General features: G+C 42.0%; 1 protein-coding gene across 1 annotated transcript in view; it reads left to right on the top strand.

Moving 5' to 3' along the window:
• The window catches only part of adam12a (ADAM metallopeptidase domain 12a), a gene marked incomplete at its 5' end in the record, with an annotated part of 70716 nt that overhangs the window by 36830 nt on the left and 10820 nt on the right, over positions 1-23066 (top strand). Inside the window, 8 exons of the mRNA XM_083933113.1 lie at positions 3279-3355; positions 4931-5117; positions 9519-9584; positions 10146-10217; positions 10627-10796; positions 11732-11816; positions 13786-13934; positions 21100-21277. Coding sequence (XP_083789239.1) covers positions 3279-3355; positions 4931-5117; positions 9519-9584; positions 10146-10217; positions 10627-10796; positions 11732-11816; positions 13786-13934; positions 21100-21277 — 984 coding nt within the window. The remainder of the gene's footprint in view (positions 1-3278; positions 3356-4930; positions 5118-9518; positions 9585-10145; positions 10218-10626; positions 10797-11731; positions 11817-13785; positions 13935-21099; positions 21278-23066) is intronic.

The following is a 23066-nucleotide window of genomic DNA, read 5'->3' on the forward strand; positions in this document are numbered from 1 at the left end:
TTTGCATCATGTTGGCATTGAATGACTTCCTGGTGATTTTCTGTCAAGTGCTACAGTTGATTAATCATCCAAATCCCTTTTTACCCATGAACCTGAAATCAAACCACAGCAAACGAGTCGGCTTGTTGATGCCGTTTCTAATATGCAGCTTGTGCACAACCGGAAAGAAAACAATCATCCCAAGATGATGAAAGTCTGGAACTTCTGTCAGTAAGGGCCGAAGCCAAAATCTTCAAATCGACATATTCAAAGAACGGCAAGAGACTTGGCCGTTTATAACCAAATTTCGAACTGAGTAGATGACTGCGGTGTAATCTGCTTATTGTCCTGTGGCCTGCACAATCTGCCCAGATGCCACCCCTCACCTAAACCAAACATGTCCAAACCTTGTCCGACATTCACATTAGAAAACGTCTTCTCTGCACCTGATAGATAGATGCATGGATTAAAAATTGAATGAGTGGCCTGAAGGATCACTGCCAGTAACCTGTATCTACCGCCTCAGTGTCTCACCAGCTTGGGAAATAACAAACATCTTTGGACCTCCATCTCGCCTCTCATTCCTCTCTCGTGACCACAGCCAGCTCTTCATGGGAAGGTCTTTTTTACTGGAAATGGCCCGATCTGTTGAGACTGATCCCTAGTTAATTTATTTGTCCTGCCGACAGGGAGGAGGCTGATATACTGATCTGGACAAGGGATCTGGAGGGTTCAGTTATGTGTCAAAGGCAAGGTACTGCTGGGAGTGACTTGAGGTTGAGTCAGTCCTCCCTCGGTTCCCTCTGTCTGTTTTACGTCCTCTCCCTTTCTCACTAAAGTCCACACACAGTACAATAAATGAGTGCCATGTGCTGTAACAAAATACTACTGGGAATATGAATCCCTAGCATGGATATTAAAGAGTTAACTTAGAATAATACATGCGTAGTTATGATAAACAATGTAATGTTCACACCCAGGGTTGCCTCCCATTATAATCTGGGTATTAGTTATTAATCTTGCTTATTCCAAATATGAACGCGTAAGCACTTTTCTTTCTCATTTCTTTCTGCAGAAACCTTAGAAACTAAAAGTCTATTCATATCCTTTCTATCGATGCATCACAGTCATGATCTCATCAAAGAAACATGAGGTGGTAGCATTAACTCAGCGCACTTAATCCAGCCCTGCTCCTCCTCGCTACACTAAAATTTCATATTTCATGTAATGGGCTGTCCTTTCTTTGCACCTTTTTACCTCACGATAATGGATGGTTCTTTTTCAGCACACCTCTAGGTAGAGATATGGAAAGTGGCCAAATAGATGAAGACTTTAAAGGCCTTGGGTCCACTTTTTGAATGTCCTCTGAATAAGATATTGTCCTTTGGGTGGTAGGTATGAGTTCTAATAGCCAAATCCATTTTTTCAACCTTGTCTCCAAAAAATGATGTTTTTATGCTATCTAAGTGCTTTGCCAAATACGTTTGGGAAGAAATGTAAGTGCTGCGTGGATTACTTTTAATGGTGCCATTTTTTTTCCCAGTCCAATTTGCTTTTATTAGTAGTATTGAAACATTATATGGGACAGAATAACCTGTGAACACAACATTGATTTTTTTGAATTGACATTATCACAGTAAAGAGTTGTAGCAGATGTATTCGCAAACTGATCACGCATCCAGCAGACACAGGGCAACATTAGCATTCCTTTGGAGTCATGTTTCTGGCATTTGAACGTAGGTCTAGCAATCACTCTTCTTTCCCCCCAGTCACCAGAAAAAAATGCGGTATGTTTCCGCAAACCACAGATATGTTGATGTGAAACTTTTTTGGCACCCTTTAGCATTTGTATGAGACGTACCGGGTGTCTCGAACAAATGCTCGTTTCATGTAAAACTATTGTGTCAATATAAGACGCTCAGAGGAAGTGCTGTAGAAGTTAAGGGAAACACAAAAACAAGCCCCAAACTTCTCTTAGGGAAGAGGTTGAGGTGGATGGTTGGGTCGTACACACACCAGACATGTCCCGTTTGAAAGTGAAACTTCAGTTACGTAACAAACGTTCATATTTTAACCGAAACCTAGATCTTTTCCTAAACCTAACAAAGTGGGTTTTCTGCCTAAAAGTCACTAAAATGTTTTTTGTTTGAATTTCTTAAATGTTAACCAGGTTTGTCAAAGAGCGACGATGGAGTGTGACTACACAATGAGTCAAAAAGTGACACCAAGGGGTCTTAACAAAGCGTAGTATGTGGTGAGCAGTGTATGAGAATGGGTTACAGTGACTGAACCACAAAAGCAAAGTTGCAGTACGTAAAACCAAAACTAATGAAACCGGAACGATGCTAAAACACACAGTTGGATGATAATTCTCTGCCGTTGCGTCACTCCTTTTAACATGACATATAGTCATTTGATCCATTCTTAGTTTAAAAATATTAATTGGTGCAGCTTTAAATACTGAACTATTCATAAATTGTTACCCACTAATTAATTTGGCAAGGGATTTCTTAAGCGATCTGAGAAAATGCTGTTGAACCCTAACCTTGAAGTCACCATTAATCAAAGCTAGCTAGTGAGAAAACATTAATTGAATTATTATGGTTTTATTGCAGAATTACTGTGGAATAAGTGCTGTGATGCAAGACTAAGCAAGGCTCCCCTTTAACACCAGAAAGTCATTCAGACACAGAACATGCAAAATCAGCAGCCTCTCGAAGTTAGCCACATTGAAGGAGGCGGGACATTGAAATTTACTGCCTGCACTCTATATTTAGAGGCAGTCAAAGAGGGGTGGAAAACTCACATTTCCTCATTTTCCAGAACAGGGTGGCAGAATGGCCGTTGGTCAGACCTCACCTGAGCGAGGCCGTCTAACTGTAGCAGAAGTGCTATTTTCCCTCTAAACCAGACATTTCCTCCACACCCTCTCGCTGCCAGGCCTGGTTCAATAAACATGGTTTTAATTCACTTTCGTTACTCCCTGCTGCAGCTTGACAGGTGGTCCAGGAAAGCGGGTACCTGGGAATGCAGCAGCACGTTATGATTGTGCTGGGGAAATGTGAAACTGCACAGATTTTATCCATCATCATCCCGTTGTGATGAGTGTGAATGACTGCTGCCAACTCTGCAAAAGATGATTCCCCCAGTGTTCATTTTCTCATATTTTACCTTGATCAGCTGGGACTCGCTGTTGTTAAACTGTGCTTAAACCTAAAGACATGCTTAGTATCACACTGGTCCCATTCCACCTATCTTGAATTTAAAATATTAAAGTCTTTTTGTCTTCGCTCCCTCAGACAAACTGCTACTACCACGGTGAGGTGGAGGGTCACGTCAACTCGGACGTCAGCCTCAGTACCTGTGCTGGTATTAAGTAAGTGTATCAGACACTTTTAATTTTCCAAAGCCTTGCCGTCGCTGCACCTTGTTATACACATTTGCATAGACAGGACCATCTCGATTCTTACTCTCAGCTTAACCTTCAAATAGGTTTAGGTGATTTGGCTAAACTGTCGGCTTCTTCACAACCTCTGATCTGATCCCCTTACCGATTATTCTGGTGAGCACAATGTCTCCACACCATTTATACGGCCATCAAAGCTCTGAAAATCAGATCCAGGTTGTAATAAACAAGAATTATCCTTTAAGTCTAACTTGAGGCCAAGTCATAAGTCTCATGTGTACAACTCTGAGGAATGGCATGCCAACAGAACGCAGTAAGTAATGAATTTTGCTACATTAATACGGAGAAGTGACACCCTGTGTATATACTGTTGAAAAGCAGTAAACTTGACATATTGTAAGACTTTCAACAAGTGAGGAATTTCAGTGTTGGAAATTCACTGTGTTTGCAGATGTCAAACAGGAGTAATGATTGCAGTAATATCATTGGACACCATCAGGAATGTTTTCACAAACCAGCCAAAGTCTACACCCTCTGCGGAGTGATTCGCCTGATTCCTAAGCCCTTGCTGTTGCCCTTAGTCTTAAGTTTTGTTCTTTATTTTAGTTTTTCTGCACAACAACAGATGCACAGCACTTTTTGACAAAGAGCTACACATTGCCTTGCTCACGGAGACAAATTGTTCTTAGTTAGGGTTGGCAGTGCTCAGGCTTTTGTTGGTGGTGGTGGGGGTCGGGGGGGGGGGGGGGGGTTCGGGGTTAGTGTGAGTTCATGTGGTTGAGAATATTGTGCAAGGTTTGTGAGAATCTCACAGTTTATCCGGACCCACTGCACGGGAATGTCACTTTGAATCACAAAGGCTACTGCTGAAAAATGAGAACATTTGAGAAAGAGGAAACAATAGAAAATAAAAGAAACTTTTTTTTAGTGCAGTAATCCCGATGGTGTATCATATTTTCTGGTAACATTAAGATGTCACACATAAATCGGGATCCCTTTTATTTCAGCCAGGTCAGATTAACATTGTTTATCATATGGTCTGGGTGAATCATTTTTAAGGGTTGTCCATTCAGTGATGGATAATGCCCAACAAGGTTTACATTATCAATATACATCAATTCAATAATATGTGACTTGAATATTCATGCCAATGAAGCTTATTTGCATTGAACTGGTAATGATTTTTTCAGGTATTATTCAAACCCTCAGGTTTTACCAGGTTAATTTGCTGTTTGAAAAAAACTTTTCATTGCGAAACGCATGAAAGATATAAATTAATATCCTCATTTTTTCTTTCTTTGGAAGCTGACCATGTAATAGGAGGGACAATGCCCTTCAAGGTGTCAAAAAAAATGCCAACCTGCACTTCAGGCAGTTCTGCCCTCCCTGTTATCCATTCATTCTGAATGATGAACACCTCATCTGGCATTATCCATTACTCATTTGCTGCATATCTGATTTGGTGAAGTGCAATTACAGCATTTGAATTCTGAAAAAAGAAATAGAACCTGACGAGACACCTTGTCTAACCTTTCCTCTCTGCAGGGGTTTCATAACTGTTGAAGGCAAATCCTATGTACTGGAACCAGCTGCTGATCACTCTGATGGGACTCACTGGATCTACACAGCTGAACACCTCAATTTTGCTCCTGGCACCTGTGGCCATGATTTTAACATATCCTACCCCATTGAACATGCAGACGGCAGTCTGTTCAGGGCTTTCAGCACAAGGGTAAGGATCATTAAACTGTCTGCATTTCTACAGCTACCGTCTTACTGACAATGTGATTTGAAAGAAAGAAAGTAGCTTTCTTCAAGATTTCTTTTTTTCTTTTCTGCAAGTATCTTTTGAGAGTAAAGAGATGGCAAAAACTCCATGACATGCATCACAGGACCCTGGTCACTGAGGAAGTTGCAGCAACAAATCACCAGTTTGCCATTTAGAATCAATGTTGTCCAGGCACTCCCGGGTAGAACAGATATTTTAAAGCCTTTACTGTACACGGTTCAATTTTGAAATTGATCAAATTGGTTCACTATAGACAGTCCACCGGAAGGGAATCGATAGACCATGTATTTCTAAACCCTTTATCGAGTATATTCAAAGAACATTATTTATAGCTATATGTAATGATGGGGCTGATGTTGATGATTGATCTTGTTGTATGTTAGCAGTTGGTACCGCTTCTTTCTGCTATGTGTGATCATTTTATTATGTGACGAAATTAGGTTTACTTCCTGTGGATTGTCTCCATAGTGAACCAGGTGTAATACGTTTGTTTTTATTACAACCCTGAGGACCCTGTGAGGTTGGTGTTATTTAACCATTAAGCTGTCTGACTAAATGAAGGCTTTCAACATGCCTTTCTTTTTGCTCAACATAAGAGTGCTAGATTTTATTTTTTTTGAATTACTACTTTTTTTAGACTCGAGCACCTTCAGCTTCCCTAGATTCCCTGCATTTAAAACTAATTGAGCCCTTTGATCCAGCCTTTCTTTGTGTTTGCCACTCAAATGTTTGAGTTGGTGTTTTAATCACATTGTGCTCAGCGAGGGATTCGAAGACAGAAAATCTGGTATCAATCAGTCAAGGTGAAAAATGTATTACTGATGTTTCTTATTGGAGCCCGGATTCCGACTGTGCAGAATATATAACATATTGCTCACCTTAACCCTCTTTGAAAAGATCATTTGCAATGTAGATTTTGGTAAGTGGCCTGTTGTATATTTTAGAAGCTACTACTTGTTGAATTATTCACTCATTCCTTCCATCTGATCTAACGGTGTCCATTAGTGATCTGGATTGGAAGGAGAGCCAGGGTTGATAAACGCCTGTTGAAAGTGCATTGGCTGTTAAGTGACACCATTTGCTCTGAAAGGGAGATCAGGCTGTAGGCTTGTACATCATGCTATCAGCAGGACCTGTCCATCAAGAATTAAACTGATTGCTTTTAGAGACCCCACCCTATCCAGCACCCTACACTCTGCCCCACTAAGCAGACGGATGATTCATAAAGGCCATGGTCACAGGGAATGTCTATCTTCAGCGGGATTCAGAGAGCTTTCGAGATGATGTGCATTGATAAACGAAAAACACAGACTCCAGGGATCTCTATCTGACTGGTGAAGGATGACGGGAATGGACAAACACGGCTGATTCATCAGGTCAATACAAAAAGACACACAGATAGGTGGTGTAAAAGATGAAACAGATGTTCAAGGACCCACAAGGAGAGTAAGCATGCATGCCATAATTGTAATGCAGCATAAATGTGAGGGACTTTCCATTTTCTTAAATCTGATTTTTATTGTAGCAGTTGTTTAATCAATTCATTAAGGGTATATTGAGATTGAGTTGGTTTTCAGGAAGCAGGCCAAACACATGGGTATGCTGGCTAAAACATTGTGCCCTTTCACATTGTTAGCTTTTATTAATTCACGCAGTAATATGGGGATTTTCCTGAGGTTTTACTGTAGTTTTCCGATATCTGTTCAGTTGCTTCAATAGCAAACATTGTCTTCAGTGTTGAGAGGGCTGCAAAGAAGCATACAGTAAGTAAAGAAATCCTGTCAACAGCACAATGCAGTCCCTGACTCACAAACAGAGGGGAGGAATAAAATAACAAACACAACATAACCAAAGAAGGCTCATATTGATATTTTATACCAGTGTGAAAAATGTGGTTTGGTTCTTATTCATAAGAGGCTTTTTTCAGTGTACTTTAATATGTTCTTATCTGATCACAATGTCCTCTTTCATTTGTTTAAAATAAGTACATCCCTACCCCTCCTAACACAGCAAGAGATGCCTGACTTAGAAGGGAAAACATCTCTAAGTGAAGACAGATGCGGTTTATAAGGGACGTGGTCAAACACGGTAATCCCACAGGTGATTTTAAAAAAGTTAAAGGGGATAATACAGTGAAGGATATTTTCAAAAAGTGTCACTTGTAACAAGAGGAAGGTACAGCAAAAAGTGAGAATATAAAGTTTGGTTTGCTGTACTTCGTGGCATACAAGCAAAGCAGAACTCAGGATGTTACACAAAGGCGGAGAGGTGAACTGCTGCTGCTGCTTTGATAATCTGCAATGAGGATTAATAATAATAACCTGCTTGAGGGTCTGAAGATGAGTTGGCAGGGTACCCCTGGAGAGTCAGATGGGAAAGAGAAGGGAAGAGAGATATGATGCTACTGCACGTCAACAACATGAGTTCCTGCAAATCTCTATCGCCGTCCAAGACGTAAAACCTTAACATGTAATGCTGTTTTGAGAATGCCTTGTCTTCATAGGTGAAACCAAATTTTGGGGCAGAACAGATCATTTCTAAAGTGGACTACACATACAGTACATAGCTCCATTATACACGTTTCATCTTCATTCACACCTAAGTCAGCATTTTACTACTTTCACAGTGTTTACATAGCAACTCGACCCTTTTTACAATATGGAACTTTTAAATAATTTTCACGATATAAATCGTAAAATAATTCTAGCCTATTTATTTACCGTATTCTGATATTTAAGGGGCAGTGGTGTGTTAAACAGGAACTGAGGGAAGAAGAGGAAAAATGATTTGTTTTCCATTTATGTGAAGATGAAGCTTTTAAATGTTTATGGGGTTGTTGAAAATAAAATATATATTGATAGACAATTTATTGTATACACATCTTCTGACTTGGACACAAAAAACAATATTTTCCATATAAGTTAGGTAGTTTCAGTTTTATAGAGCCAAAGAGAGAAATGCGTTGTGAAATACGCGTTGTAAATTCACCTCGTATACCTCTAACTCATTGGATTCTATTCAAGAACAGGGATGCTCTACACAGTGTTGATTTAACATCGTGTGCATATGTGTGTGTCCTCTCCAGGGGGCTCCTAGAGGTTTGTTAATAACCATAGAGTGCATTTAGAGCACTGTGGCCCATCCTGGCTTATCTAGAGAGGAGGCAGATAAGGGCAGCGAGGATCCAGGCTGCCAGGACAGCACAGATAAAGAGGCGCTGGTTGAAAGTGTGCCATATGTGAAGGCAGAACACTTAGCCAGCAGGATTGTGTGTGTGTGTGTGTGTGTGTGTGTGTGTGTGTGTGTGTGTGTGTGTGTGTGTGTGTGTGTGTGTGTGTGTGTGTGTGTGTGTGTGTGTGTGTGTGTGTGTGTGTGTGTGTGTGTGTGTGTGTGTGTGTGTGTGTGTGTGTGTGTGTGTGTGTGTGTGTGTGTGTGTGTGTGTGTGTGTGTGTGTGTGAAGACCAAGCTTGCGTGTGGGCAGGTGAGACAGACCCTAGCTTATGCAGTGAAAGCGGGTTGCTGCCCACACGCAGCATGAGAGCAGTATCTGCTCCACGACCAGCCTTTTTTAACCTATACATTGTTTCTATTGGTTTTTTTACGGTTTTATTATTATTTATTCAAATTGTACTCACTTTTAGCCATGATAGCAGCATAGATCTAGGGATGGTACTGTATGTCAATTTGTTAGTCGGTTTGTTGACGTTCATGGTCCCCAAAGGATGAATATTTGGTGATATTATGACTTTTCTTCCAAATTTTGTTTGCCTCCGTTTGGACATTGGCTCACTAGCCCGTACTCCTCTCTCTATGTGTGCTGATAGAGTCACTGTGAAGTTGTCACATCCATCAGCGCTGAGCATATCATATGCTCTTGGAATTTTTGGAAAGCAAAGTGGGGGGCAGTATTTTATACTGTGTTCTGCCAATAGTGCAGGCAGCATTGTCCAAAAAAATGATGTATTAGTTAATGAGCTGGTTCCTCTAGAGTGTTATCGGAGGTACGTGTGACCTTACCTGCTTTTATTGGGTCAGGAGTGAAGTGAAGCTGATTGCTTTGTGCTTATTCTCATTTCTGCCACCCTCTGTGTTAAGTGTAGTTCAGGTGAAAAGCCATATTGAGTGGCCACCTGCTAAATTTATGCTGCCCTTTCCAGAAAGCTGCATTTGTCTTTTTTTAATGGCCTCCTTCTCCTCTCTCTTCTCTCTCCCGCTCATCTCTCTCCATCTCTTTGTTTACCCCTTTGTCATTTCCACCCTCTATTCCCTCCCCCGTATACTGCTCTTTTTCTACTCTTTCTCTTCACTTCGTCACCACCATCTCCTTGTATCCAACCCTTGCAGCATAAACGCCACGTCCAGACTACGACCAAGTACGTGGAGCTGATCATTGTTGCTGACAACCGAGAGGTACGCAGAGGTCACGCCGTCCCGACCTGTTCACCCTCCGCTTTTTGATCCCACTGATCCCACTGGGCTCAGAGGTCACATGCTTCGCTACCCCTCCACCCCCTTGAGACATAGATAAAATGGCTCCACTACTTATTTTCGCCGCCGATTCGTTCATTTCACTGTCCAGCTCCAGCTATGTCTTTCTAGGGACCACTTTGACTCACAAATTAGACTATTCCATTATGTACACTCTGAATTATCTCAAATCTCAGACTTAAGATCTTATAGGGGGAAAAAAAGCGAAGAAAGTGTTCCTGCTGACATTGTCATGCGCTTTAGAGCCACTGAATAAATCTGGCTATAAGACGATGTGGCTGAGGTTACCTCTTTAGCCGGAGCTCTTTGATGATCACAACTGCAGCAGAAGCGCCAGTGGAATTAACATGATACCCTGTGGAAACATTTCTAGAGCTGACGCAGTGTTGATATGTCCCAAATAATGTCTTTGATGATGATAAACATTCAGGAGGGCGGCTCCCCTCTTTTTCTCCTTGCTTTATTCTGCCTTCTTGTGTTCAGTTTCAGAAGCAAGGCAAGGACATGGAGAAGGTCAAGCAGCGACTGGCTGAGATCGCCAATTACGTGGACAAGGTAACAATCAAATCAACAGCGGGGATGTGGTATAGGCGTGTGATTTATTAGAGGTCACACCAAGACTGCTGAGAATTAACCGACCTGCGAGCACAGGCTGATTGGATTATGAATGGATGATCAATTCTATAACTCGGCTGAGAAATGTTGTGACGAGGCCGCTGTAATAAAGCGTGCCGCGGGTGGCAGTGTAATAAAACAGAGGCGAAACATGGTTTATTCATATGGAAAGTCATGCGTTGATTAATGTTTAAGGATTTGTTCAGAGCCCCTTGTAATTTTCAAGCAACTATTGTATCACATTGTGTTTAATAGGTTATATACAGTGAAGAGAGTAAGTAAGAGAAATATTAGGAGTGACAGGAAATGCATCTCTTTCCCAACTCCACCTTCTCCCCTCAACCTTCAGTTCTACAGGGCTCTGAATATCCGCGTGGCCCTCGTGGGCCTGGAGGTATGGAGTGATGTGGACAAGTGCCCCATCACCCAGGACCCCTTCACCACCTTGCATGAGTTCCTAGACTGGAGGAAAGTCAAGCTGCTGCCTCAGAAGCCTCACGACAATGCCCAGCTAATCAGGTAGATCTGCTGTTGTAGCATGTGCATATAATAGTTGATTGTAACTATTTGTAACTTATGCTTTTATTCCAGAAAAGAAGTTGAGAATTGCACTTGGATTGCAATTGGTAGTTTTGGAGTGATTTCTGGGTTGTGTTTACTCCCAGCTAAATTGAATATGATGTTTTGTAGTATGACTCACCCTGCAGTGAGGAGTTTTCATAACCAGCAGACGCTGTTTTTTTTTTTCACCAAAACAAATTAGATTTCCTACCTCGTACGTTCTGAATAAGTCTTGGCCATTTGCATGCCGCCTAAGCCTTAATGAAATGCTAAGAAAAGGCAGATTGTTGTCTGAACCTATTCATGTACAGAAGCAAATGCTACAGAGGTTTTCAAGGAGATGGGGCAGGAGTTTTTAGAATTAGTTTGTCTGCCAGTCGGTCAGTCAATCCACCAAGACACTAAACTAAGATGTGTTAGCATTTAGCTCAGAGCACTTCATAAGGTGATTTGACATGCAGGCCTAGTCAGTAACCAATGAAAAGTTTTCAGCCTATGTAAGACAGGGTGTTATCCATATGTTCCCAGGGTCTTCTTTGTAAGAGATTGGCAAGGGCTATCTTCAGTTCAAAATGCAAAAGATCAGAGGGAGATTGACATTTCAAATGCAGTTGGAATGGTGAAAATCAACCCATCTATCAATGTCTAACCTAAAAAAAAGTAATTTTAAGTGTTTCAAGGAGTATAACACCAGTAGGATATAGGATGTAGAAGCTTCTTAATCAGTCAAACTAAGAGGAAACTTAGCATCCACTACACATTTGCATTGCAACCCTCTGCAGTCCTCAAAACAATGCTCTACAGCACCACTAATGGTCAAAAACACTCCCAGGTACCTTTACTATGACAGTTGAAGTGTTGATGTAGTGTCCTCTGTTTTTTTTCCCCTTTAGTGGGGTTTATTTCCAGGGCACCACCATTGGTATGGCACCCATCATGAGTATGTGCACAGCAGAGCAGTCGGGAGGAATCGTCATGGTACGTCAGCCTATGTGCCACAGAATGTACTCCAATGCCTTTAATCCATCCTAAAGCAAAAGGAGCAAAGAATAAATATGTATAATGTGTGTGTCTGGCTTCAAGAAAGGAGATCAGACCTATTTTATCATTTCCCTCTTCCTGCCCTCTCCGCTCTTTGCCTGGTTCTCCACCTCCCTCCTGTCTGACTTAATACTCTCATATTTCTCCCCTGAGACTCTTGTGTAAGGGTTGAGCTAAGGATTCCAGAGTTGATATTAACTTCAGGGCACACACATCATTGTGTCTTTTTTCCAGGAAGGCCAAGTTGGTATGCAGTACAGTACCCTCCACTTAGTGCTGATAAATCAGAGTGTGTATCGATTACACGAGTGGAAACCATTGCTTCTTAATGAGGTGCAACAAATGAGTAAATTCAAGGGTACCACATACATGCCTGAATGAAAACGTAGGGGCATGTTGTAAATGAGCACCCTATTACAAAACTGCAACCCTATACTATGTGCAGAAGTAATGTTGTATTAGTGCAAGTCATGCTATTATTTTATACTCTGTGCCCCTGAATGGCTGTCTCGTGGCCTGGCTGGCTGGTGGCAGGTTTTACAGCTAGTCTGCAGATGGTTCTTCACTCTAGTCCTCCCAGATGGTAAAGTGGGGACTTGGTCATTATGATAGAGCTCTACATATGCTCATACATCAGGTCAGGGACATAAAGGATTTGTCTCCAACCACAGACTCTTCTGTTGGGAAAATCTCGACCCTGTTGTCTCAGTTGTCTCCCGTCATTTACAAAGTACCTTTGAACTCATTAGCCATCTTCCCCTATGGGTCTCATTGTTATTTTTCTAGGCAGTTAAATTTCAAACATCCATTCTCAAACCATCTGGAATGCTCATTTACCCGCCTCAAATGTTACATCCATTTCATTGGTGTGGTGAAACAGAACACAGACAGTGGCATGTAGTACCCTCTTGAGCACTTCAGCCTCATCAGTCAGGGTAGGTGTCTTCCAGCAAACAGAATCAGAGGGTTTTCTTTGCATTAATCCGGGCTGCGCATTTGCATCGCGGCAAGCGCTGACAACTGATGACCGTTACTTTCAAAAGCCCCCAGAAGAGCAGTTCATCAGTCTGAGCTCGACTCGCACAGCTCTACTGAATAATGCACAGTGTCGGAAGACTCCAGAGGCAAGGTGCTCCGACGCACAGCTCTGCATTCGCAGGAGCTGATAGCTGCCGCCGTTACATTATTTATCCAGCCTCTTCATGTGTTCATGTTTTACACACCTTGCAGGAAATCTTAGAGCCTCAGCGAACAAAGCTGTCGTTGTAGCTTCAACTTCACGGTGCATCCTCTAGAACTGGTCTGTTTTAAATGTCTGTTATATTTGCTGGCTGTGTGATTTTCAAGCTGTCTTTTGAGAGTTTTCCTCAGCCTATTTACTAGTTTTGCTCAGAGCAAGGTATTTATTTTCACAGTTAATTTATTTGTGTGGATGAAGCAACGCATCTGGCTCTGTCAAAGTTTGCCGAGCAAGCTGAAGGTGACAGCCCGCCGTCTGCCGTTTCATTTCTCATTTCAGTGCCACGTCGAGGAGAGGAGACGCTCTGATAAGCACAGATCCAACAGCATTGTTTGTTTAATCTTGGCAATATGCAATTAAACTCACTCGTTTTGAATACTGTTTCTCCAGTGGGTCCCGTGGGGAACAACAATTTGGCTAGCATTACATTTCTTATTATTTGTTATTTCCCTCAGAGTATGTAATCAGAAAGGTCTGTTTTTAATTAGCTATTGTTTGCTGCAACAGAGCTGTGAACTGCACAAGACGTCAATTATAACATCATGTCTAGACTAGAAATGTACTTGATAAATCAGACTCATAAAGTAAATCAGTTTTAGATTACATATTGGTGAGAGGCAATGGCAAGTTCAGTTTTTACATGATCTATCTTTTTTTTTTTTGCAGGACCATTCGGACAATCCCCTGGGCGCTGCAGTCACTCTGGCCCATGAACTGGGACACAACTTTGGAATGAACCACGACACCCCAGAGAGGGGGTGTGGCTGCAGGGTGACTGTGGATCGTGGAGGCTGCATCATGACTCCCTCCACTGGGTGAGTCATAGTGTCTTTCTTGACCAGTAAGAGTCAATAGATCTTCAAGATAGCTGAGTCCTTACTCTGTACCGCAAACGTCCGAGATTGCAGGAGTTTTATTTTAGCTCGTCGGCCTTCATGAGCCTTAGGACATATGCTATCATTCACTGCTTCGGTGGACTCCGGTAAGGCCACATTTGGTTCAGCTTTACAAATGACGTCCAACTCCAAAACCATCTGAAATGCATCATCATGATGTCATGCCATCATTAAGTTTGCATTAATTCAGTCACTTATTAAATCTAGTGAGTGTCCCTGAAAAGAGCCCAGATTGTGATCATATGTAAACATTATTCCACATGCTCTCCATTTGTAATTTATTGTCTATTGAGCAGTAAGCAAATGATGCTGTTGAACTGCTGGTCTGTTGGGTTTATGGCAGATTCAACAGCTGTGCTAATGCCCTTTGGTAATATGACTCATTGGGAATGGGAAGCCGATGGTTCAGTGGCAGTGCATGGGCAAAAAATAATCTCATCTCCAATCAACTACGTGTTCATTGTCTAACTGTGCATCTGACAACATATCAAGACAGAGGTGTACTTATTATACAGTCTAATTGCTCACTATGGATTGTAACATTGGACATCAGTTCCAGCTCAAGGTCTAGTGGTCTGTGGGAGCACCAGATTGTTGTTTATCCTGGAAACATCCCTTTCTATTTGGTTTGGACCAGACCCATGAAAAACAGGGCAACACTATTCTTGATTATAGGCTCATAAAACAACACAGCAGCATGATGTAGCGTTATATTTAAACCTGATTGAGGGTATCCCTGGTCAAGGACTTTATCCTAAAATTGGCAGGAAGATGAACAAATAAAAAAGAGCAAGAAATACTGTTACGTTTCTTTCTCCGTCAGTCTCTCCCTGGCTCTCTCCTTTTCCTCCTTATTCACAGCCAGTTAGAGGGATTCTATTCTTTGACATACATGCAACTTTAATATTGGAAAATGTCTCTGCCTCTCCAAATAAATAGTTAAATACCTCTAAAACTGTCTATTGTAACATTTTTATGTAGAGCAAATCACCTCTGCCTTAAAATATCTCAATCTGAAGTCTTAAACAGCTGTGACGAACCTCTCTAAATGTGAAAGAATGAAGTTTGTACCAAACATAGACTTGTGAGAAATATAAAAGACATCAACATTCAGCTTTTGTTCTGCTCTCTACTTATACTGTGCTTGTTCATTTAATCTGATAAAACAAAGAAATGATCTAGCCCTTGGCTTCAAAATAATCCCCTCTGCACCTTCTTATTGCACCATATCAAGCCTCTGCCATTTAATCCAGGATTAAGGAAGCAATACATTTAAATGAGGATGTTCAGGAACTCTGTATTGTCTCAATCTGCGTCCTCAGTTAGTTCCATGTCAGCACCATACACTCTCTGCCTGAGGCAGTACTAAACCTCCCATGAGTCCTCAAGCCCCCATGCTTTGAAATACCATGTGGCCACACACATGGGCTTTGTTGCAATGACTTGAATGTTGTTCATCATCCGGTAGCTACAGTTTTTAGTTTATGGCATTGACTGCCATGTTTTTCTAGGCAGGCGATCAGCTCTTTTCAAAACACAATGTGATTATACAGAATGCCTCTTCACAAGGCCAGGACTTGGATGTGTTGGTACAAAAGCCCCGCTGATTACCAGCTCCTGCATCCAATAATTGAAAGTTCTGACAGCACCTGCCTATCACTCAGTGAGGAGTGCCTTGAGTTTTGTTTTTGTTTTTTTTTGCTGTTCATTTTAATCAAATAGAGTACGGGACTGTCTTCATTGTCGCTGATATGTAAAGACAGATGCCTGTCAAGCTCTGCTGGCCTTGCTGCTTAGGATAATAGGATCCAGTTCATCATGATTATGCTGTGGAGAGGGTGGAGGGGTTAGGGGTAGGTGGTGGGGGTCAGTTAAACTGTCCCACTGCCAGCTGCATATCTGCACAGAGCACTGCTTGTTTCCTGCTCAGATTGGTCACGGCCAATTGTCGCGTCCCCCTCTCCATCCGTCTCACTCTGTCCCCATTAGCTCTAAATGAGAACAGGCTGGTGTCTCCGCCCTTTCAGATTATAACTCCTTAAACCACAAACACACACGCACAGGAGCACACACACACATCAACCAAGTTGCTGCTGGATGGACAAAGGAACATACATATGTGCACCAACATATACATAAGATATTAATCTCCATTAAAGACTAAGACAGGAACTCTGCGGGGTTCTGTGCTTGGTCTCTTGGTAAGTCTCTTGCTTAGTTCTTTCATCACTAAAGTGTGGCTGTTTACCTCGGTTTCCAGGGGAGAAAAGGTTGCACATGAGTCTTCTCCATGTCAGGGTACAAATTGCATTCTGACTGAACCACAATTTGGCTAAAACAAATTTGTACCAAAGGTTTTAGAAAAACTGGATTATGGTTTCCAGGTGTATGCAGACAATATATAAATGCCATGATATATGATATATGTATCATATGTTTATGTTCCTATTATAATATACATACAGTCTCTTGCTATCTAAGTCAGTCAAACAAACTGAGAGAGTCGACAGATAGATTCCAAGATATATTATTAAGTCAGGTTTCATTCACTCATGGGTCAGGCCCAGAGTGTGATCACCGTCAGGGAGAAATTGATATATTTCTCTTGTCATAAAATAATCAGGAATCACAGAAAGTGAGTCGAAGGCATGCCATGGAAATGTGACCCATGCCCCACTGAAGAACAGGAACTCTCTACTATGCCTTGTTTAATTGGATCCATAGGGAAATCAAAGTGGAAATGCTCTTCAGTATCTACAACGTAGGCCAGACACCCAGGCACCAAAGGCCACAACAGATCACATCACCTAATGTCATCCCCCAGAGCGCAGTTTCTACACGCTCAATGGAAACCATAAAATTAATATTAAATGTGTAGTTAAGCAACTGTGGTTTTGAATTACTTCAGCAAGTATGAAATATATGTTATAGTTACAGTTGTCACAGTCAGGTTTGAATTAACTTTTAGTCGCACGTGTGCCAGAAGATCAAGGTCTTCCAAAATGTAATGCATCTGTGATAGCAGAATGAAGATAGGCTCACAATCAGTGTTTGCACGGACTGTATTTTCTCCAAAAATGTTCTCAAGGATGGCCTAAAATGTTGTGGCAGATCGGAACGGCCAGCAGTTCTGATTCATAGCCATCAAGTCTTTTATGGCTGAAAAGATGTGACATAAACTGGCTGTGCTGGATGTGCTGGATAGGTTTCCCGGTGTTCTGTGTGATCTGAACCACAAGGACAGCTAAATTAAGGTTAAAGGACTATGTGTATTAATGTGCTACTTTGACTTAAGCGTATCATAATCACTGGTGAAATAGGGTTGGATTTCCGATCATAGTCAGCATCATACGCATGACCTCCATGTGTTGGTCCAAGAAATGAGTCATTTTCTTCATTACTGAAGTCAGACCGTACTGACGGTACTGCTCCAAATATATTTAATTTAGTAGAGCAACCTCTTGATCTCGCATTTTATTCATTTCTGCTTTCAATTTGAGTTTTTTGTTCCTGCACCTGTAAAAGCTTGTTAGATATGCATGTTCCACACTGAACTTTGTTAATCAGCCGCATAATTGTACTTCAGTGTCATCAAACAATGCAGGAAGTTTAAACAAATCTGTTGAGATAAAATAGTTGTGCTCCTTCCATGGATCTCTGGCCAAAGCATTTCTGTCTTGAATGATTTTTTTTATTTGTCTGGAGTCTTAAAATTATATTGAAAAGGCAGGTCAGTGCAAAGTAGAGAAAGAACAAAAGGAACAGCGGCAAAAGAAATGGATGCTGTTTTGTTTGCGATTATTTTTTGAATGCCTTCACCGATGACTTCTCTAAGTCATGATACTATGATACAGTTCATCAACCCCCGTGTTGAAGCTGCAGGGCTTTGAGATGTTTGAAAGCCTTCAGCACTATAGTATTATCATAGTGTGGGGCAGGTCATAGAGGTCTGTAATGGATCTGGGATTGAATCCTTATCACCTGCACAGATCCATTAAAGCCTTCTCTGGCTTTAGCTTAGTTGCAGACAGCGATTGCTTTGCGATTGCACTCTATCAACAATCAACTGCAATACCTCTAAAGCTGTGGAGCCAACTGTCAAACACTTACTGTAGGTCAAAGATGAGCAAAGGAAAGCAGAGAAGCATTGATCACATAATGGAACTGGAGCATGACCAGGTGGAAAACAATGCAGCAGTATGAGGCCGAACAAGGAGCAGTTATGAAGACCAGGCAGAGCTGAAAACGGCTCATCCTTTATGATGCCAGAACAGGATGAGAACAAGCCTGAAGGTCACAGAGTCATACTGCGTCTAGTCTTTTTAGGTGAAGGCCCAGACTCCCATGGGATGTCTTTAGTTTGCCATGAGCCCCAGATGTGCCCACGATGACTGGCCCTGGCACAGCTTTACTTGGCCTGGGGCCTGCAGCTGCTACATGCCATCCACTGTATTCTATTGGTGAATCTGCCTTTTCACAGCCATTACTCCTCCTCCTCCTCCTCCGAACCCTGCACCATTGCAGGGTAGAGCAATTATTTCGGTATTGCCTCTCATAAAGAACAGCTGGATCCTGAGCTGCTCATGTATCTCAGGCTTGTGAGTGTTTGTTATGGATTGCATGGGCTGGTAACTGAAGAACAGGGCTGAGTTCATGGAAATTGAATGAATGCAGAAAAACAGGGTGTGCAACATGAGCAAGCAATTTTGGCTCGGGTTTTGGGGGCAAAGAGGAAATCAACAACAGCAGTTGCTAAGGAAGTGGGCTGCAACCTTGACAGCTGCTCATCATAGCAAGGTCCCCTGAGGTGCTCGGCTAGGAAGAAGGGAAAAAGAGGGCGCAATAATGGCTGTTATTACAGCTTTCCTCATGGCTCTTTCCTATTTTCTATTTCATGTTGTGACAAATCCACTCTGATCTTTTGCTTTAATTCAGAGTGTCCAGAGATCTGCTTCGAGGTATACCCAGCTTTCACCTAACACAACCTCTGGATAGTGTTGACGTTAGAGAGCAGCGGGTTGAGTGTTTGGGGAGGGGGTCAGCAGCAGGAGTTGATGTAAGCCACCTCCACACATGACGGAAATCAAAGGCAAGCCGAGAATGAGGTCATGTCAAAACAGTGTCATGACACATTTAGAGCCATATTAGATGTGAGACTCAATCAGAGAAAAAACTCACATTGAGTCTTGTCGACATTGAGCTACATAGAAATACCTCTAGATGAAAAACTCCAGAGAGAAAGTGATTATTTCACAGCTTCTGTGTCCATAATGGTTTTGACTTCAAGGCTCAGCCTCATCCTGTAGTTGAAAACAAATTGACGGCTCCGCCACACCTGGTGTATCACTCAGAAAACTCTAAGTTGCATTTTTCGGGCTGCCCAAGACCGTTATATGACTTATCCCTGTTACCCCTGATGCCACAGCAGCTCAGGCTGTGTAGGAATTGGCCCTAAAGCACAAGCTTTAAATATACTTTTGAAAGATTTGCAACTGTGCTGCTATAATGAAATGTTTGCTGTCCTATTTAAACACTAAACTCTGTATAGCTACTATTTTTCTAGACCAGAAACACTTCACAGGCTAACTACCATCTTCAGTGTAACGCTCGCTGAATCCTTTCATCAGCAACCAAACAGAGGAACGTCTGCACTTCCGGTTATTTCCTTTATGTGTCACATGTACCTTCACTGCCCCATCTCGTTAGGAGACTAGTGGCAGGTCCTGAGTGTATTGATTAACATAGATCATGACCATTGCTTTAAGCCCATAGTCACATATGTGTTGTTAAATATTCAACCTCTGTTTCACAAACCACATCTCCTAAACATTCTGACACCGAATTGCTATTTTTCAGACCTACAGATCAGGAGGAGATTGTCTGAGAACTGTTTCTGCGTCAGAAAACAAATTTGTAATTTAAAATTTCAATGCTAGCTGTGTAAATATAAAGCCAAACAAAATAAATTATGCTACTTTTAATCCATCCACATGAAGTTTACTACACTTTCAAACGAGGCCACGCCCATTTAGGAGACAGGAAGTGTTTACCATTTAATTCCATTGGCGATGCCGGAAATGGGCTATCTTTAGTATAGACTCAGAGAATCTTTGTTATATTGGAATGCATAGTTTCGTGGGTTGCCACTTTTCGTGTCGCTAGTGATGACTTTCTGTGACCAATCAGTGGTCTGCAGTGTTTTAACTCCAACTTTTAGAATCTGCTACCAATATGGTACTAAAAAAACACAGGCACTATCCACAACCTTTGTGAATGGAAAGCAAAAAGAAAAAAAGCATGCAGCATTGAGTAAAGCAGGGCCGTACCATGTGGTGGAAGCATGGTATATGACCTGGATCTCCCACATATTGTCTAATACATGCACTCATCTGTGTGCACAAAGATAAGCACTGAGATTAGTGTGAATATTACATACAGGTTCACCTATTCTGACCTTATTAGGCTGACTTACATGGTGTAGCTGGAGGTATTAAAACCTCTTATGGTGCTTTCTTTTAAAATCAAGACAGAGATACAGTCACACACTTGCACACTTCACACACACACACACGTACACACACGTACACACACGTACACACACAGAGTTATCTAAGACACTATATTATCAGTGAAATAAAGCCACATGAGGCCTGTAACAAAGCTTTTGGCAGGCAGAGCCCTGGGCTGTGTGCTTTCCCCACAGAGCAGACCACCCTCTCTGTCCGCTCCAAAAACAATATAAAAAACACACCATCCCTTTTTTTCTCCCAAATTTATAGGTGTTGCAAGTCTTGTGAAGGAAGCACTTTCTGGTCTGAGTTTTTATGATCCCCTGTCTCATAAAATATGTCTTATCAGATCTCCCTATTTCCATGGAGGGAGACGTCACCAGGTCCCTGTGCTGTTCGCATGCTAAAGGATCTTTGGAGAGGCTGCTGAGCCCTAGTGGTTAATTGATTTTGTGATTAGCAGCAATTAGCACTGATTACATCAGACTGAAGTGGACCCTTGTGGGGAATCTCAATTGTCTTCCTCCTATCTCTCTTCATTTGTGTCACGCACAAAATATTTCTTTCACTCCCAGGTATCCGTTCCCCACAGTGTTCAGCAGCTGCAGCAAGAAGGACCTCACAGCCAGTTTTGAAAAAGGCGTCGGGATGTGTCTCTTCAACATGCCTGAGGTCAAGGTGCTCTACGGTGGGCAAAAATGTGGCAACGGCTATGTCGAGGAGGGAGAGGAGTGTGACTGTGGAGAACTTGAGGTGAGTGTGCAATATAGACATATGATTCTCCAGCATTCTTGCTGTCAAAATTGAGATCTCTGTCTTAACTGCCACCCATAAATCATTGTTAACGTTTCCCACATTTGAGAAATGAAACAAGCAGAAGCGCTAGTGGAGGGTTTCTGTAGCTTTCCTGACAGTAGCACGCCACAAACCAACATTTCCAAAAGTAAAAACAAACAGTTCACCTCAGTTTCAAATCTAATGCCGCAGAGCTTTTGTAATCCAAACAGTCTTCTGAAAATGCTCAGAGACATGAGTGTGAATTTATTCATTCTGTGCCCTGAAGATGTGTTTGGGAGGAGCGTTGTCTGATTGTGATACAATTCACTGAGAGGAAACATTGCTGACAGCCTCACCCTGTCAGCCGGTGAATTATTTAAATGAAGCTGCATTGGCATGCACATACGTAATGGTTGCACACGATGCTAAGTGCTGCGACTGTGGGATGATAAAACAGTTAATCACGATGCAGCTGACAATCAGCAGAGGCAGGCTGACAAAAACAGAATTATGAAATATACAGGCGACATCAATTATGATTTGGAAGCTATTTGAATTATATAATAGCCTACGTGATAGAATGCCTTGTTGTCTCCCGCAGTTTGTTTACACCTTTATGCCAGCAAGTCTTTTTGTGAGCTCCTCTTGCTTCAACCAGGGTCAGGCTGAAAGTGGCCTTGTCCTTCAAAACAAAGAACTGGCATAAGCCTGCAGGCCTGAGCCAGCAGCGATAATAAAGCTCTCCACAGAGTTGAGCTGCATCATGCCAACCAAGGCCAGATCAGAGCGCTCAGACAGCACCTCTCTCCACCATTAAAAAGCCTCATTAAAAATCCTGGGTCCTGTTCCTCACAATCACAGGCTGCTACTTTTCAGTAGGACTCCTCTGCCTTCTTTGGCCCCAGGGACCATGGGAAAGGCCCTTAATGGTTTTCAGGCTGAAAGAAGTCCTGGGAGGCCCATCGTGTCAGCTGTGTCCCATGCCAGCGCGGTCCATCTACTTCCTCTTGACTTTTACTGCACTCGGCTGTACAGTATGCTCAGACCGTTGCGGAAAAAGGGAGAGAGCTGACCCTCCATAGGCCAATCAGCCTGCCTTTGTGTGAGATCATACATGCACAAGCATACACGCAGGCACATCTTAAACGCTGAGGCTCGCTTGAATGTGAGCTTCAACCTGTATCAGAAGACAGAGTGTTGCTGATTGGTGCGGGGCATGGCTCATGATAAAGGCCTCCATGCTGAGATGGGAAATGTTACAGATACAGCATAGTACAGTTGCAACTGTACAACTGTCTTTCTCTTTTTTTGATCTCTTTTATTTTCAGCTTATATTTATACTTACATTTTGGATTTAGACTAGAACATGCTTTAATTCATAAAAACACTTTTATATTCTTGTACTGTCTGTTGGCATATATCTGTATTCACCCTCTGTCTGAAACACTATATTTTAGTGCCTGTCTCTAAATAAGTCAGGGTTTCTGGGTCATCCGCATCTCTGCACCGTCATTGCAGCCGTGGCATGACTGTAACAGCACTGTACGCTTCAACGGTCCTTTCTACCTATATAATAGTTGTGACATCACAACAGTATAGAAGTCCTGACGGCTCATTTATAGGCAAATTTTCTGAATACAGGCTGTTTGCATTTCTCTGTGGATTGAGCGTTTCAGTACTGTCACAGTATTTACATAGCACCTCGACCTGCTTCATAATAAACACGGAGATCTTATTTTTATAATCTGGGACCTTTAAAATTACA

This window comes from Echiichthys vipera (assembly GCF_963691815.1).
Source record: "Echiichthys vipera genome assembly, chromosome: 18".
NCBI classification, from domain to species: Eukaryota; Metazoa; Chordata; class Actinopteri; order Perciformes; family Trachinidae; genus Echiichthys; species Echiichthys vipera.